At 49.3% G+C, this 16,590-nt stretch overlaps 1 protein-coding gene across 1 annotated transcript in view; it reads left to right on the forward strand.

Moving 5' to 3' along the window:
• Positions 1-16,590, forward strand: part of EDEM3 (ER degradation enhancing alpha-mannosidase like protein 3) — a 925,252-nt gene that overhangs the window by 218,237 nt on the left and 690,425 nt on the right. Inside the window, 1 exon segment of the mRNA XM_069641064.1 lies at positions 7,622-7,734. Within this exon segment, the coding sequence (XP_069497165.1) occupies positions 7,622-7,734 (113 nt within the window).

The following is a 16,590-nucleotide window of genomic DNA, read 5'->3' on the forward strand; positions in this document are numbered from 1 at the left end:
CCCTCACTGCCCACCCACAACTTGCAGTGGAAATCACTCCCCCCTGGATACACGTGCCAGCAACTAACCCGACCAACACTAGAAAGTAAGGGTCGGTGGGCAAAATCCAACAGGGATATGCCCTCTCCATGGCCCAACTGGGGCCAACTAGCAGTAGCATCCAACAAAACATAAACATTGCAATTGCAGTGAGGTGCGCTGTTGCCGTGTGGACGGCCATTTAGACATTGCGTACGACAGCCTAAGCTGTCAAATAACAGGTTCCTGCGGAATACAGAGTTTTTGTAGGGTCCCAACGCTAGTTTCAACACCCAAGCCGAGCCACGGCCCGCAAAGTGTATTAAGGGTACCCAGACCGAATGGTTGATGATAGAAAATTGCCATTGACCCATGCATATTAACGGATTGCCAGTTAGGTGAAGCAGTGACAGACTAAGCTACAGCTGGTCAGTCAGCGCCGGCATGATCGGGAGCCGGATTGTGAGCCTCGATGAATTTTGTCGCTTCATCCGGGACAGTGAAAAAGTATAGTTTATTATTGTGAGTAATTTTAAGACGGGCCGGGAACAATATGGCATACGGGACATTGCGTTCTCTAAGCAGTTTCTTAACCCCAAGGAATTGGCACCGCTCCTGCTGCACCGCAATCGAAAAGTCCGGGAAGATCCTGATGGTGTGGGACTCGTGGCGCAAGTCTCCCCTCTCGCGGGCCAGCCGGAGGATAAGATCTCTATCCCGATAATTGAGGATCCTGGCGATGATGGGCCTTGGGATATCCCCCGGCTTGGGCCGCGGAGACGGGGCCCTGTGCGCGCGCTCGACAGTGAAGTACGGTGAGAGACTCGGATTGCCCAGCAGATCCTTGAGCAGAGTTTCAACGGCGTCCTCTATGCGGCCCTTAAGTGCGTTCTCAGGGACCCCGATGATCCGCAGGTTGTTCCTACGGGAGCGCGATTCTAGGTCGTCCCACTTGGCTCTCACACTCTTCATATCGCGCCACAGGGAGGCGACGGTGTTCTGCAGCACATGGATCTCGTCCTCGTTCGTGGAAATCCTACTTTCGGCCTCGGTGATTCTGGTGCCTGCCTGGTCCACGCGGGTTTTAAGAGAGGCAACATTGGCATTAATGTCGTCCAACTTTTCGTGGAACGAGGCGAAGTTCTTGGCCATAGATTCCATAAGTGTGGTCAGATCGGGGGTTCTCGCCCCAGAGGTGGTGTCGCCCTCCGGGTCCTCCTGCAAGGACGATGTGTGTCCCATCTCCTCCCTCGGGACGGATTTGGCAAATTTGTCCATGGTTCCTCTCCCCGAGACCCCCTTGGTCTTATTAGGCATTGTAGATAGAGACACAGCGATGGCAGATGGCCCCAAGGAAACCCGGCTCCGCGTGCAGAAGCGACAGGTAGAAAAGCCCAGGCCGATTATAGAAGCGGTGGGGCCGGGCAGGCCACAGGAGAGTAGGGAGCCAGTGCCATGCAGGAGTCGACAGAAAGGGCAACTAGGCCCAGCGAGCGAGCGGCTCCCCGATAATGAAGCCGGACACTAGTTTCATAGAAGTTCCCCTCCAATCGTGTCGACGATTACAGAGATCAGGCCCTCCGAGAATGCAGGCCGCGCAGATGACACGCAGGGCAGGGCGAGGGTCCGGATGCACAGGAGCAGGCAGTGGACGGGGTCCGCCCGGTGCTCCAGCTCCTCACCTCCTTAGTCCAGCAATGTGAGCCACACAAGCTCAGGGTAACCAGGCTCCCGCCAGCCGCCTAGACGAGATGAGCGCTCCGGCGCTGTAAGCAAAGGCAGAAGTGGCAGGGGGGGTCCCCGACCGGCCTCCACGCCGGGACAGACACTCCGGTGCCGACTGTGGAGGAGGAGGCGAGTGCACGCGGGTCCCGGCAGCGGGCCTCTGCTCGATGGTGTCCTTAGTGGGACCCACGGCTGATGAAGGAGGGCGGGGAGCGGGAGCCAGGCGTCCGTCAAGGCTCGGCACGCCAACCGCCAGTAGGCCCAGAAGTCCCGTTCGCAGACTTCCTGGGGCCGATTTGGGTCGGGATTGCAACAAGATTGCCAGAAGAGAAGGGGCAACAGCTCCACCAAAAATAAGACCGTGCAGGCAAAAGGAACCGCAGTTGATGGCGGATTTCAGCCGGAGCCACACAGAGCTCAAGAGCTAGGCAGCCATCTTGGGCTGCTCCACAGCGCCACCTCCCAATATTTAGCAGTTCTAACCCTTCTTCCCTGGAGGGGATCCTGTGTTGCCTCCCGTCCAATGCAAATGTAAATGTCACGCCAAACTGGAATGTCCATCTATATTTGATCTTTCTAGTTTGTAGATTTTTTTTTTTACCACTATCTGCATCTCCCTGTGTTTTTGAAGGGTAGCTGGTGAAAGATCTTGATACTTTTGTATGGCTGAGCCATTATGAGAATGGCCTTGGTTGTCTAGCTGCTTTTAAAATCTGTTCCTTTTGTGGATGTACACCACATGCCACCAGTACATCTCTATGGCGCATCACAGAATCTGATCTCTTATCCAGGAGAATCTTATCTTCCTTGTCGTTACCCAGAAGGTCTTTGAAAATAGTAATAACTGCATCTTTTAAGTCTGGGTCTCCGACTGATTGAGAGAGATTCTTAATATGAATGTTTGCCCTTAGGCACCTGTTTTACAGGTGTTCGCATTGTATTTCAAGATTATGCGTTGACCTCGTCAGATGTTCCATAAATTCTTCCGATTGCGTATTGTTTTGATCAATTTTTGTATCGCTTTTGCATTTGTTTCCGTTCAGTTGCCCAAGTCTGACAAGTATTTTCTGAATTCTGTAATCATTTGTTTGATCTCGGATGTGAATGCAGTAAGTTGTATTTGGAATGAAGCTGTGAATGACCCCTGAAAGTCTTGGAAACTCCTTGTGAAGTCATCCTTGGCTCCCACCATTTCTGTTGAATCCCCTGTTTGGTGGGTTCTGGTGGTTCTTGCCCAAATATCTTGTAGCAGACTCTTTTGTTGTTTGAGGGTTGGAGCGTCCAACCAGAGCGACTTTTTTTTTGTGTGTGCCCGGCATAGAGCGCCTTCAATGACTGAGGCATTTGCCGTGCATCCGTTTGTGTGTTCCAGGCGGTGACACCCCCTGACCAGAGAAAACGGCTTTTATTTTGGTTATTCCTGATCATCCAGCATTCCCTAGCAGCCTTGTACTGTCTACTCCCAGAGTTCGGCCTCCCAATAACCTATGCGCCCCAGCAGTGATGAGGGAGAAGGTCCACTGTGCTAAATAAAGCTGATGACCAGACGAGATATCAGTCACTTAGTCCCTTAGTTCCCATGGCCCGCTCAGCTACCTCCAGTGAATAGCCTGCCCGCAGGGTGTGTGAAATCCCCAAAGTCACTATACAAACGTTTACCCGCGAGTTCCACAATCAGTTGGATACCCCACTGCGGTGCCCCATATGGACCGCTCAGCTTCTTATCCCGGTCTTTCTGTGTATTACGGGGGAGGGGCCATTCCACTCTATCCCTGCGGTGTCACAGTTCCTCAAGTACTTGAACATGACCCGGACAGTGGGCCGTTTTAAGTGTCTTTGGAGAGGAGGCAAAATACCTTGGGTGTGCTAGTCTGACCCAGATCGCAGGCCGGTTTAGGAGACTCTGAAGGGAAGGCACGTCGCGCTGCCCTACACTGCTCACCTACTCTTCTTTGTTTAGGGTTGCGGGTGGATGCTGTGCTGCGCAGCAGATCCGGAGTGTGACACGCTCGGCTAACAAAGAAGTCTCCTGTCCCTTGATGAGGGTGAGCCGCATTCCCGACTCAACCAGGCTTCTTGTTGCTAGAGTTCTGTGTCGAAACTCTGGCATGGCCGTTCTGTATGCCCACCTTCTTCCTGCTTTTTTTTCCACCCCTTCCTCCGCTGCGCGCCGGCAGAGAGGCTTGAGACCCTTGTAGATCTTCCTCGTTATCACAGGGCAGGGAAACAACGTCTTAGTGCACGGCGGCCATTTTGGAATCCCTGCCAGACTCCTTTGTGCACTAGGACGAAGGGATCACATTGCGCCTGCTCTCCGCACCCTTCACTGGCTCCCTATTAGACAAAGGGCCAGTTTCAAAATCCTATGCATCACCCACCGAGCAGTGCACAAGGCCGCCCCGGCATACCTACAAGAGAAGATTATTCCCTACCTACCGACACACACCCTAAGGTCAAGCACGACCTGCCTTCAGAGATCTGGTTCTCTCTAGACTCTACTACTGTAACAGTCTTTCTCAATCTCCCTACCTCTAAACTCCGACCTTTACAACTCATCCACAACAAAACTGCGAGACTTCTCCTTGTCCTGAAGCCCAGGGACCGCATCTCTCCGGCACTGAAATCCCTCCACTGGCTTCCCGTGGCTGCAAGGATCAAGTACAAGACCCTCTGCATTGTTCACTAGGCTTTCTGAGGCCAGGGCCTGCACTACTTACAACACACTCTTCCCAAATGCATTCCCTCTAGAGCACTCTGATCGTCCTCCTCCAACTCAGAGAGATGTTTTTCCAAACAGAGACTAGGGCGAAGATCCTCTGCAGTGGCCACCCCCTGGAACATTCTCCCTGCTGCTCTCCGTCTCGAGCCGGATCTCCTGAAATTCCAGAAAATCCTCAAGACCTTCCTCTTTTCCTCTGCCTTCTCTCTACCTCTCCCCTGCTAACCACTGTTACCTACCTGCTAACCCAGCCTTCTGCTCAGCTAGCTGACTGGTTTCCAGGATCAACTCAGAACCCTAAAGGTCCCAGGCCCCCACACTGGTCCATGCACTTGCATCCAGGCCCCCGCACTACTTGCTGCACTACACACTTCCCCAAAGAGATAACCCTCTGCACTTAACCCGGCTCTCCTGGACTAGGCACACTTATCCCTTCCCCCATCCCTCGCCCTTCCTGTGTGTGCACTTAAATAAACTGAATGCACCCAACCCAGTAAGTTTGTCTGTCTGCCCCTCTGTCTCCCCTTTCCCCACTAGCATTGTGCAACTGAAACACTTGTGTTAGTGGCACATTATAAAAAGCCCAACAAACTCCACCATTCCCCTTTCCCTTCCCTTATCCACTCCCCTCAAGTCAATGTCTACTTGTGTTACTTCTATCAAGACATTTTCACTAGTATATCTGAGTTGTTACGGGCCTCCACCTCTTTCCCGCTTCCCTCCTACCCTCACTGCTCGTCACGCACTTTCATTATTGTCAGTTTGTTTTGCATGTATCCCCTCTGCTCCCCTGCCTTGTTTTCCCCCACTATTTGTTAACAAACTTGAATTAGCAGAAATGTCATCTGGCCCAGTAGGCTTATCATTCGGAATTTCCAAGGCCTTATGAATGATTGTATCCCGTGTTCCTCTCCCGTCTCGGAGCGCTTTGAAGAACTCGTTTTGTGTCCAAGCGCTTTATAAATGAACAATACCAATTCCAACCTCCAATTCACCATGAATTGGAGGGTCCGTCTACTCTACCTTGGCACCAACACTGTAGAACTCACTGCCTCCCCACATTCGACACAACCAGGACTACATGGCCTTCCGTAAACCATTGAAAACCTTGCCTTTTCCCTAAACCATGAAAGGGACTGCCTCAGTAACCCCAGACGTGTCGGGAATTACTCAGCCACCCCCCCATGGACTATGACAAAGGACCCGGGAAATGGGCCCTCTGACAGCAACAACCGAGCTTCTGGAAGAGGGACTGTCCAACCAGGCAAACAAAACATACTCTGCACCAGCCAGAGAATCTCTCTCGAAGATCCACTACAGCGAAAAACCAGGACAGCCACGGCCAGCTCATCGGGTTCCGGAAAGTAGCCAGGAACAGGGGCCTCTTACCAGTAAGCACAGACCCTCCCTCCTACCAATATGCTTATTCTCCACTTTACACCAACAAACAATTTGAACACAGCTATACCCCTCGATCAATTTTGGCCTAGCTACACACACACATACACTGCTCCTTGAACACCTCAATAAGCCGATAGAACGCAATTATACCCCACGAAATAAATCTGCGTAGCTGCACACATAATCTCACATAGACCCCACAGTAGCCAGAATGCAGACTCGGAAGCAAACTACCTTGCTGCACACATTCCACCGATCTCTCACAACCACTGCACCGCACCTAACATTAGAATGCAGCCACCTCCCTGCAAACCGCACTGGCTGCACACATACAGAGTACACCCTAGCACTATATGCTACTCTACTTTCTTCACTGACCTGGACTACAGTGCTCAAGGGCATTCAACCCACAGCGCTTTGAGATCATACCAATGATATATAAGGCGCTATACAAATACACAATAACATAACATAGAGTCAGCATCTTCCTCTCTCTAGCCACTCTGCTGCTGTGATCGGGTCTTTGCAGTGCTGAGCTTCAGTTGTGCAGGTTGCTGCCTCTGATTTTCTTGGCTTTTCTTCTTGTGTTTGTGTTCTGTTAATGCTCTTCTCTCTCTCTGGGCTTGGCATCTGAAACGGAAAGAGAACACTAACAAGCATGTTCATTCAGAGGAAATGCTGGAGACATGGTTATGGACAGAAATAGGTTGGTGCAAAGGAATGAGGGCAGGGCTTAGGGCAAACTCTGCTGCCACTGTCCACCTCTGGGGGGGAGGGGGGGTAGGACATGCTCCGACAATAACCCTGGTTGGTAGGCCTCCCACTCCCGGCTGAGTGGGCTTCCTGACTCCCTTTTGATAAGGCCCAATTATTGGCCTTGTCACTAAATGTACTTCTATTTATTTAGACCTATGATCCTACATCCTGCTACCTAAGACTCCATCCTTCGAAAGAATATTTCCCTAATGTGTTAGGTGTGCGCATGCCGCATGAAAATTAGTTCCTGTTAACTTGATCCTACAACTGCAATCCGTTCCGTAGTATAGTCACATTTCAACCCACTCTGTTTGCTACACTTTTTAAGCACGGCATCCCCATGTTAGCTGGTAGAGTCCCACAGCCTAAATTAGTTTCTAATGTCAGCAATCAATGTTTCACTCTCATTGTCAAACATGCAGTACTCTCCAACACAACTGTTAAAGAATTATTGCTGCTAAAGCAATTGTTTTCCCCCAGAGTACAATGTTCAGGCTGAAATGTTCATACTATGGTCTACAGAATTATCAGACAACCCACCGCTATTGGAGGATATAACGATGTCAGGTGCTTTACAAATGTCAAATCTAACATAATTGGATTGAAACCGGTACCATCAAGATCGGACGCGAGAGCTGCACCAGGCTGACACAAATTTAAAGGATAAATATTGCAAAGGCAAATGGAGTATTCACATTTTCGATATGTGAAAATGAGCCGGTTTCGGGACGATGTATGGGGACTATCAGTTTATTATCACAATGATATTATCACACATACTGTGAGTGCTTCTGAAGCTGTTGTAACCTTATTGTATTTTTTTGGAAAATTAAATGCATATTGCTTTGGGAATTTACTTGTTTGCATGTGTTAAGAAATTATTTAAGTATATATGTCCTTTCTTCATAAGGTCGGTGCTCACAAGCAGTAGGCATAAGGCATTCTATAGAAAACATTCTATGAAGGAAATTGATTTCTAAAATATCTTGTTTTTAATTTTAGTTGTTAAATAAAACACAAGCGTTTGAAGATGCCATACGAAAAGTAATAGCAGATGTGAATTTGGACAATGACATAGTGGTATCGGTCTTTGAAACGAATATAAGAGTGCTGGGGTAAGTCAAAATCTATTAAATTACTCTACATATCGATATGATGGCTGTGTTTTAACAAGTAAATGTTAGCTAATTCTCCTGAATTGTTGAAGTAATTAGATGACCTGATGAATTGTCTTCAGTGTTTATTGCGGTCTGTTTCCCTCACACCCTATCCCAGTGCTGTTTCCCACTCGCCCCCCAACCCCCCCACCCCCTCTTATTACAGTGCTGCTCCAACATTCACTTCTGCACCAGTTTCCCTTCGGCCCTGATACTCCATCCTCTTCCCTCCTTAAACCCTGATCCTCTGTCTCGACCCCCACCCCACCCATCTATTTTCATTGTCCCTTCTCGTACAGCTTATACTCCTGCTATATTATCACTCTCTCAAAAAGTGCTCTTCCGCTTCTCCCTCTCCATTCTCCCTGGTTCTATCATCTCCCTCTTCCATGAACCTTCCTTACTCGTTTTTCCCCATGTAATTCTCCCTCCTTTGCAGCTTGTTGGAAAGTCTGCTCCTGTTGCTGCCCAGGCCTGAAAACTGCTCCAAAGATGTTGCAACATTGTGCAAAAGAAAGTACAATTTGAAAAGTGAAATGCTCCCACCCCAATATGTAAACCACTCAATTACGTGCCTCAACTTATGTTTCGAAGGGATTGTGTCCTCCGACGTATTCCTCATCTTAGATATCTCCTTCCAGCTCTGCTGGCCTCGGAAAATTTTTTCTCTAGAGGGCGCTGCGCGTCGACGTCCTCCGAGTCGATGTCCTTCGACAGCCGCCGTATCAACGTCGACGTCATCCTGCCTATAAAGGCCGCGCGCAGCGTCCGTTGCTCAGGTCCGTTTTTCCGCGCTTACTCAGTGCCTTGGAATACCGTTGCTCAGTTCTTAGTCAGATTAATCCTATTTACCTCGAGTTATTCGATCCGTACTCGATGGCTTCCTCGTCGGAACCGACAACTCCTCGATCCGGCTTCAAGAAATGTTGAGATTGTGGGAAAAAGATGTCGTTGACCGATCCTCACAGAATTTGTCTGTGGTGTTTGGGAGCTGAACACCATTGTTCGGAGTTCGAGGACTGTATGTCCATGACAGCTAAGGCCCTGAAGGAGCGTAGGGGGAAGCTGGAGAAAGGTAAGACTTTTAAAGCTGCTTCTTCGTCGATGAAGTCGAGACATTCATCTCCTCGTCACCATTCGCGCTCCAGGTCTCGGAGTGGGCTCATCACTCCTCGATCGAAGCACTCGAAGAGGAGACGTCGAAGATCCCCTTCTCCGTCTTCCTCTTCCTCTGTTTCGCCAAAAAGAATCCCTTGCCCCACGAAACATAGTTCCCGGGCTGAATGGGAGGAATTCCGAAAAAATATGATGAGCGTCTTCGAGAAAGCGGCCTCGACCCCCTCGAAGACTGCCGAGAGCGATGCTCTGGTCGAAAGACCCGAAGGTCAAAAACGCAGCGAGTCGCAGTACCCGGCGAAAGAAACCTCTCGAGCGCGTCTCGAACCCTTGAGCAGGACTATGACCTCCAAACCTTCCTCGAAGGTTCCGTCGACGCCGTCGACGCAGGTTCCGTCGAGGTCGATGTCTTCGACGCCGTTGTCGAAGGGACCTTCGACACACGGGTCTGTCGACTCGACGCCGGCTTCGACGCCAAGAAAAGTCACGGTTACCACACATCCAGTGACTATCCCCAGGCCCTCGACGTCGATGGCTTCGATATTGTCGAGTAGAATTCCAATTCTGTCGAGGTCTTCGAGGCCTCCGCCTCTGTTTTCGACGCCACGCTCGAAGCCTTCGGCATCGACGTTTTCGAGGCCAATAATGACAAGTTCGGCACCCTCTGCCTTGGAAATGGGATTTACTCCCTTTATGAGTTCAGAACAATTGAGAACTATATCCTCAATTTTAGAAGAGGGTGATTTGTCTGAACAGGAAGACACATTTGAGTTACAGGGACCTGTAACCCCAGTTAGAGAGGAATTTTCCTCTGAAAAGCGCAGATTAAAGGATCTTCATGATTCTTTACATGAGGCAAGTGGGTTAGATACTTCCCCTGAGGTGGAGTTTGCTAAGCCAGACCCGGGGGAGCATGCTGAAACCCCCTACAGAGCCTTAATGGCCAGGATTAGAGAGTTCATGGGGTGGTCTGCACCTTCACAATCTTTCCAATAAGATGACCTCACGGATATTCTTGACAAAGGCCCACAGGAGGATCCTGTGGTGCCTTTTCATAAAGCTCTTCAGAGAAAGATCATGACAAACTGGGAAACCCCAGATGTAGTACCAGCAGTAAATAAAAAACTGTCTACAAAGTACAGGGTATCTTCTACAGACCCAGAGTTTTTGTCTAAACACCCATCCCCAGAAAGTCTGGTGGTACAGGCAGCATCCTCTACCGATGTCAAGACGGCTTATCCTACCGTCCCACAGGACAGGGACGATAAAAAATATGATGCTATGGCAAAGAAAGTCTTTTCAGCATGTAGCATGGCGTTAAAATCTGTTAATGCTACTTGCACCCTTGCTAGGTTCAGCCATACACTTTGGGAGTGTGCTTCTACAGCGGCTGACTGCATCCCGGAGTGAGAAGAAAGGGATGCGTTCCTGAATATTATACAGGACGGTAAAGACGCTATGTGCGAATCCCTCCAGACGGGCATTGATTCGGCTGACAGTATCAGCAGAGCAATGGCGGCAAGTACATCAACCAGGAGATTCGCTTGGTTGAGAAAGTCGGGTTTTGCCCCAGATGTGCAAGCCAGGCTCTTGAACATGCCATTCGATGGCTCTTCTTTGGTCGGGAAAAAGGCGGATGACAGTTTAGAGAAACTGCAAACTTCAAAAGCAGCAGCAAAATCCCTAGGAGCTGCAATCCGTCAGACTCCTTTTCGTCCCACAGGAACCTCTGCGAGGGGCAAGTCCTTTCGCTTCTACTCCGCATTCGGAAGAGGTAGAGGACGACCGGCTCAAAGGGGTCAAAGAAGAACTACCCGAGGTGGACGGGGTAGATATTCAAAAGCCGCAGCAACAGCAGGTGCCTCTTTACCATCGGCATCTGCATCAGCCGCCCCAAAACCACTCTGAGGACTTCCCTCACAGGACAACTGTAGGAGGCAGGTTGACTCAACATCTGACGGTATGGCAGGCTATCGCGTCAGATGCTTGGGCATTGGAAACAGTTGCCCAAGGTTACTGCCTGCCTTTCCTACGTATACCTGAGTCATCCACCGGGGATCAGCTCTCAGAAAACTCCAGATCCGCTCCTCTTGCAGGAAATTTGGGACCTGCTAGAGAAAGGTGCCATAGAACCGGTACCTGTAGCGGAGAGGAACAAGGGCTGGTACTCCCCTTACTTTCTCATTCCAAAGAAAGACGGAGGAATGAGACCCATCTTGGACTTGCGAGAATTGAACAAATTCCTCAGAAAAGACAAATTCAAGATGGTCACTCTTTCTCAGATCCTCCAGGCCCTTCAGTTCCAGGACTGGTTGGTGTCTCTGGACCTTCAGGACGCTTATTTCCATGTGCCTATCCATCTCAAACACAGGAAATACCTGAGGTTCACAATTGGCAACTCTCACTATCAATTTCGAGTGCTGCCATTTGGGCTGACCTCCACCCCGAGGGTCTTCACCAAGTTAATGTCGGTAGTGGCTGCAAGTCTAAGGAGGGAAGGGATTCACGTCTACCCCTACCTGGACGATTGGTTGATCAGGGCTGTTTCTCCGGAACAAGCTCAGATCCAGCTAAATCACGTGTGCCACTTCCTTCACAGACTGGGCTTCTCCCTCAATTTAAAGAAGTCACAAATGATACCATCGCAGAGACTCCAGTTCATAGGAGCGATCCTGGATACTTCCCTGGGAAAAGCCTCGCCACCAGAGGTGAGGGCTCAAGATATTCTACAGATGGTTACCAAGTTCCAGCATGCCCAACGTCTCCCAGCCTTCGACTTTTTGAGGTTGCTAGGCCTCATGGCATCCTGCATTTTCCTAGTGCCAGAGGCTCGCCTGAGAATGAGATCCCTCCAGTGGGCACTGAGGACTCGGTGGTCACAATTCTCAGGGAGAATGACAGATCTTCTTCAGGTTCCCGGCAGGGTGGCTCGAGACCTTCAGTGGTGGGCCTGTCAGGAGAACATTCTGAAAGGAGAACAGTTTTGGCAACCCTGGCCGGAGATAACCGTAGTCACGGATGCCTCACTCACGGGGTGGGGAGCCCACGCCAACGACTTGACCATCAGCGGTCGTTGGTCTCCATCGGAGTCCAGACTACACATCAACCTGTTAGAGCTGAGAGCCATCAGACTTGCGCTGAAGGCGTTCCTGCCAGCTGTACAAGGGAAGAACGTCCTGATAATGACGGACAACATGGTGGCCATGCATTACCTCAACAAAAGAGGAGGCGTAGGATCACTACCCCTGTGCAGAGAGGCGATGCAGCTCTGGTTTTGGGCAATCCAAGAAGGAATCTCTCTATCGGCAGTTCACCTAGCCGGAGAGAAGAACTTGACAGCGGACGCTCTGAGCAGGCAGAACACAGTCTCCCACGAGTGGGAGCTAACTCAGGAAGTCCTTCAAGAGATCTTCGCCCTTTGGGGAACCCCTCAGGTAGATCTGTTCGCCACCAGCCTAAACAGGAAATGCGACCTGTTCTGCTCAAGGGAATTTCCCCCGAGAGGAGCTCTGGGAGACGCGTTCATAGTGGACTGGGAGTTTCCGCTTCTGTACGCGTTCCCACCGGTCCCTGTCATTCCTCAAATGATCAGGAGGTTGAGAAGATTCCGGAGAACCATGATCCTAATTGCCCCGGATTGGGCCAGGAGAACGTGGTACCCGGACCTTCTAGACTTGTCCATCTGCCCTCCAATTCGACTTCCACTCAGAGAGAACCTACTCTCACAGAAGGGAGGTCAGGTTCTCCATCTAGACATCAAAACCCTCAACCTTCACGCTTGGCTTCTGAAAGGCTGAGGTACAAGGATTGGGACCTCCCTGATGATGTTATGGAGGTGTTGCTTTCGGCAAGGAGGCCAGCAACAAAGTCTTTATACCGCTTCCGTTGGAACAGATTTTGCAGCTGGTGTAGAGAACAGAATATGGACCCTTTTTCATGTGGTACACCAATGGTTTTGTCCTTCCTACTATATTTGGCAAATTCAGGCCTTCAAGTTGGCACCATTAAGGGCTATCTCGCAGCGCTATCCATCTTTAAGCGTACTGCGGAAGAACCATCCTATTTACTATTACCCTTGGTAATAGTTTCTAAAGGGGTTAACCAATGTTTATCCCCCAAGACCATTCCAAGTTCCCCTATGGGATTTAAACTTAGTACTAACTTTCCTGATGGGTACACCTTTCGAACCTCTCCATTCTTGTTCGTTAAGATTCCTTACCCTTAAAACTGTTTTATTAATAGCACTTACATCTGCTAGAAGGGTGAGCGAATTACAAGCTCTTTCTTGTAAACCCCCTCATACTATATTTCACAAAGACAAAGTTGTCCTGCAAGTGAAGCCTAATTTCCTCCCAAAGGTGGTTTCTGAATTCCATATCACTCAGAAGATTACCCTACCATCTTTCTATCCTCCTCCTCACCCGGGGAAACAGGAAGAGAGGTTACACAGGCTAGACCCTAGGAGGGCTTTAAGTTTTTACATTAGTAGACTAGCCAGGATAAGGCAGGCAGACCAGCTGTTTGTAGGTTACACAGGTCACAAGCTGGGGTTACCAATAACTAAGCAGACCATTTCCAGATGGATCATTCTAGCCATTCTGGAATGTTATAAACTGGCAGGGAAGGAGCCCCCTCAAAACCTTAGGGCTCACTCGACCAGAGGTATTGCAGCTTCATCGGCCCTCAAAAGAGGCGTGCCGGTTAAAGACATATGTGCGGCCGCTACATGGTCGTCTGTCCATACCTTTACACGTTTTTACATTCTGGATTCCTCCTCCAGTCAAGAGACTAGGTTTGGAAGGGCTGTACTGCATTCTATTCATCAATAGAAGACAGCGTGAAGTCAGTACTCCCTCCTCCGATAATAGAATACTGCTATGGGAGCCTATCTAAGATGAGGAATACGTCGGAGGACACAATCCCTTCGAAGAACAAGTTACTTCTTACCTTGTAACGTTCTTTCGACGGGATGTTCCTCCGACGTATTCCTCATCGACCCTCCCATCCATCCCCGCAGTTCTACTTCCCTTGTTGTTGCAGCTTACGCTCCTTCAGGGTGATTAGTTAGTCCAGAAAGTATTATTGTGGGCTACAAAACGGAACTGAGCAACGGACGCTGCGCGCGGCCTTTATAGGCAGGATGACGTCGATACAGCGGCTGTCGAAGGACATCGACTCGGAGGACGTCGACGCGCAGCGCCCTCTAGAGAAAATTTTTTCCAAGGCCAGCAGAGCTGGAAGGAGATATCTAAGATGAGGAATACGTCGGAGGAACATCCCGTCGAAAGAACGTTACAAGGTAAGAAGTAACTTGTTCAACTAACCTACATTTTGGATTCTATTTAACAGGGAACTTACTTTTTCTTTTTTAGTAGTGGGTCCTGTTCTTCCCCAGTATGCATGGTAACTGCTGCCTACTTTTAGACAACTAACTAAAAATAGTTTGATGGCTGGAAGGTTTTGAATTGCACACAACCATTGATTTGGCCAACCCAAGGCACATCCCTTCTGCGTCAAGACCACAAACAACCCAAGACTTGTTTCAGTCTTATTGGGTTTCATCAGTGAGCGGTAGCTTGGGACTCTAATCACAGTAGGCTCGGGACCCACATATGGGCTCACTCGTCCAACTCTGGGTTATGTTGGCAAAACTGAAGGTTGGTGCTTGGACGTTTTCAATGAATCACAACTACTGACATTGCTCTGGGTAACTAGTGTTTGCACACGAGAGGAGATATTGATCCTAATTTATAACTGCTGATTAACTACAACCACTCCAGAAGAACTAGGCTGTTTCTAATAGAGCCATCTAGCCCTACTGTCCGGCATATTTGATGCCTAGGGATAATCACAAGCACTAGTTTTCAACTACTGTCTGTCTAGTTGTAGCTGATGAACTCAGAAAAAAAGTTCATCTGTCATCCAGGTGGCCAGGACATGGCCATCACTTTTGGATCCAGTTCCTGGGGTTGGACCAGTGCGGGAGGATCACATGGGTGAGGCCAAGTTGTGAATATAGAGGATCTGAACCTGGACGAGGAGGATCCAGGGTACGGGCCCGAACGAGGGAGATGAAATGGTGAACATTGTTGAAAAGGGGTCTGAGCCTGGACGAGGGGAGGCCCATGATCCAAGTCCGAAGGAGGGAGACCAGTCTTGAACTTGTGAAAGTCTGATAAAGGAAGTTTTGTTTTGTTTGCTGCATCAGGCCCTCTGCAATAAGACTGTTCTTGCGAGACACTTTTGGCAGAAGGCCCTGATGCCTATGAGTCGAACTGTTACCACATGGCCAAGAAACTAGAGTGTGTGCGAAGCCAGCACATGCCAACTTGCCCTGTGCTGAAAACGTGGGCTAGGGAAGCTTACTGCTCAGTTATCCTGACGTATAATTTCTTGAACACTTTTTTTTTTTTGTTTACATTGTTATCCCACACCATTTTGTATTTAGAAGTAAGGATTGGCAATAGCTTGATTAGAATAGGCCCTTTTATTTTGACAGACTCCACTTGGGCTGCGTTATTATTTTTTGATGTTCGTAGCTTGCTCCTATCCTTAGATTTAGGTTTAGATAGGTGTTTTACCAACCCTTAAAGTTTAATAAACACCCTTGAACTGTGATGTCGGTCTTCACTGTTTGATACCATGCCTTCCTTACACCTGCCACATGGTCCTCATATGATAAATATCTTTCCAGCTTTAGCTGGTTCGGAATTATTTTTTCGACAGGTGCGCTGTTTGCCGTCGAGTTGATGTCCCTCCAGGGCCTCCGTTCGACTGTCGATGTCATCATTAGTATAAGTAGCGCACACAACGCTCGTTAGCTTCAGTTCCGTTTTTCCGAGCAATCGCTTTGAAGAATTACGACACACTTCAGTTCTTTACTGAACTACGTCACTAATTTTCTGTATGAAAATGTCTTCACAGTCGGCTCCATCAATGCCTAAAACGGCCTTCAAGAAATGTCAAGACTGCGGTTCGAAGATGTCGATCACCGCCCCCGCACCCCCCTTCAACGTTCCTCTTCCGGTACGTTATCTTGGAGGGATGGGTCCTTTCGATTCTATTCCTCAGTTCGAGGAGAGGCCAGGCCAGTCATAGAGGTCGGAGAACATTCCCTGTAGGTGGACGCGGGAGAGGTGCTAAGTCAGCCCAAGCAGCAGCAGTTTTACCCTCAGCCACTACTTCAGCTGCCTCAAAACCACTCGGAGACCTTAACCCAAAGGACCCCTGTGGGTGGCAGAATTTCTCAGCGTCTTCAAGAATGGCAGGGCATTACTTCAGATGCTTGGTCATTTGAAACGGTAGCCCAGGGTTACTGACTTCCCTTTCTAAAAAGCCCCCAGGATCATTCACCCGGGAACAGCTTTCAAAATTCCAGATACGCTCCTTGTGCAGGAAATGTTGACTCTGCTAGAGAAATGTGCTACAGAACCGGTACCGGTGGCGGAGAGGAACATGGGTTGGTTCTCCCTGTGCTTTCTAATTCCCAAGAAGGACGGAGGATTGAGACCCATCTTGGACTTAAGAAACCTGAGCAAATTTCTCAGGAAGGACAAGTTCAAGATGGTTACCTTTTCTGTTTCTTCAGGCCCTCCAACTCCAGGATCGGATGGTATCATTGGACCGTCAGGATGCTTACTTTGTGCCTTTCCATCACAAGCGTAGAAAGTTCCTGTGGTTTGCGGTTGGCGGCTCTTA

The sequence above is a fragment of the Ambystoma mexicanum genome, chromosome 1q (assembly GCF_040938575.1).
Source record: "Ambystoma mexicanum isolate Mex_15411 chromosome 1q, UKY_AmexF1_1, whole genome shotgun sequence".
NCBI lineage: Eukaryota > Metazoa > Chordata > Amphibia > Caudata > Ambystomatidae > Ambystoma > Ambystoma mexicanum.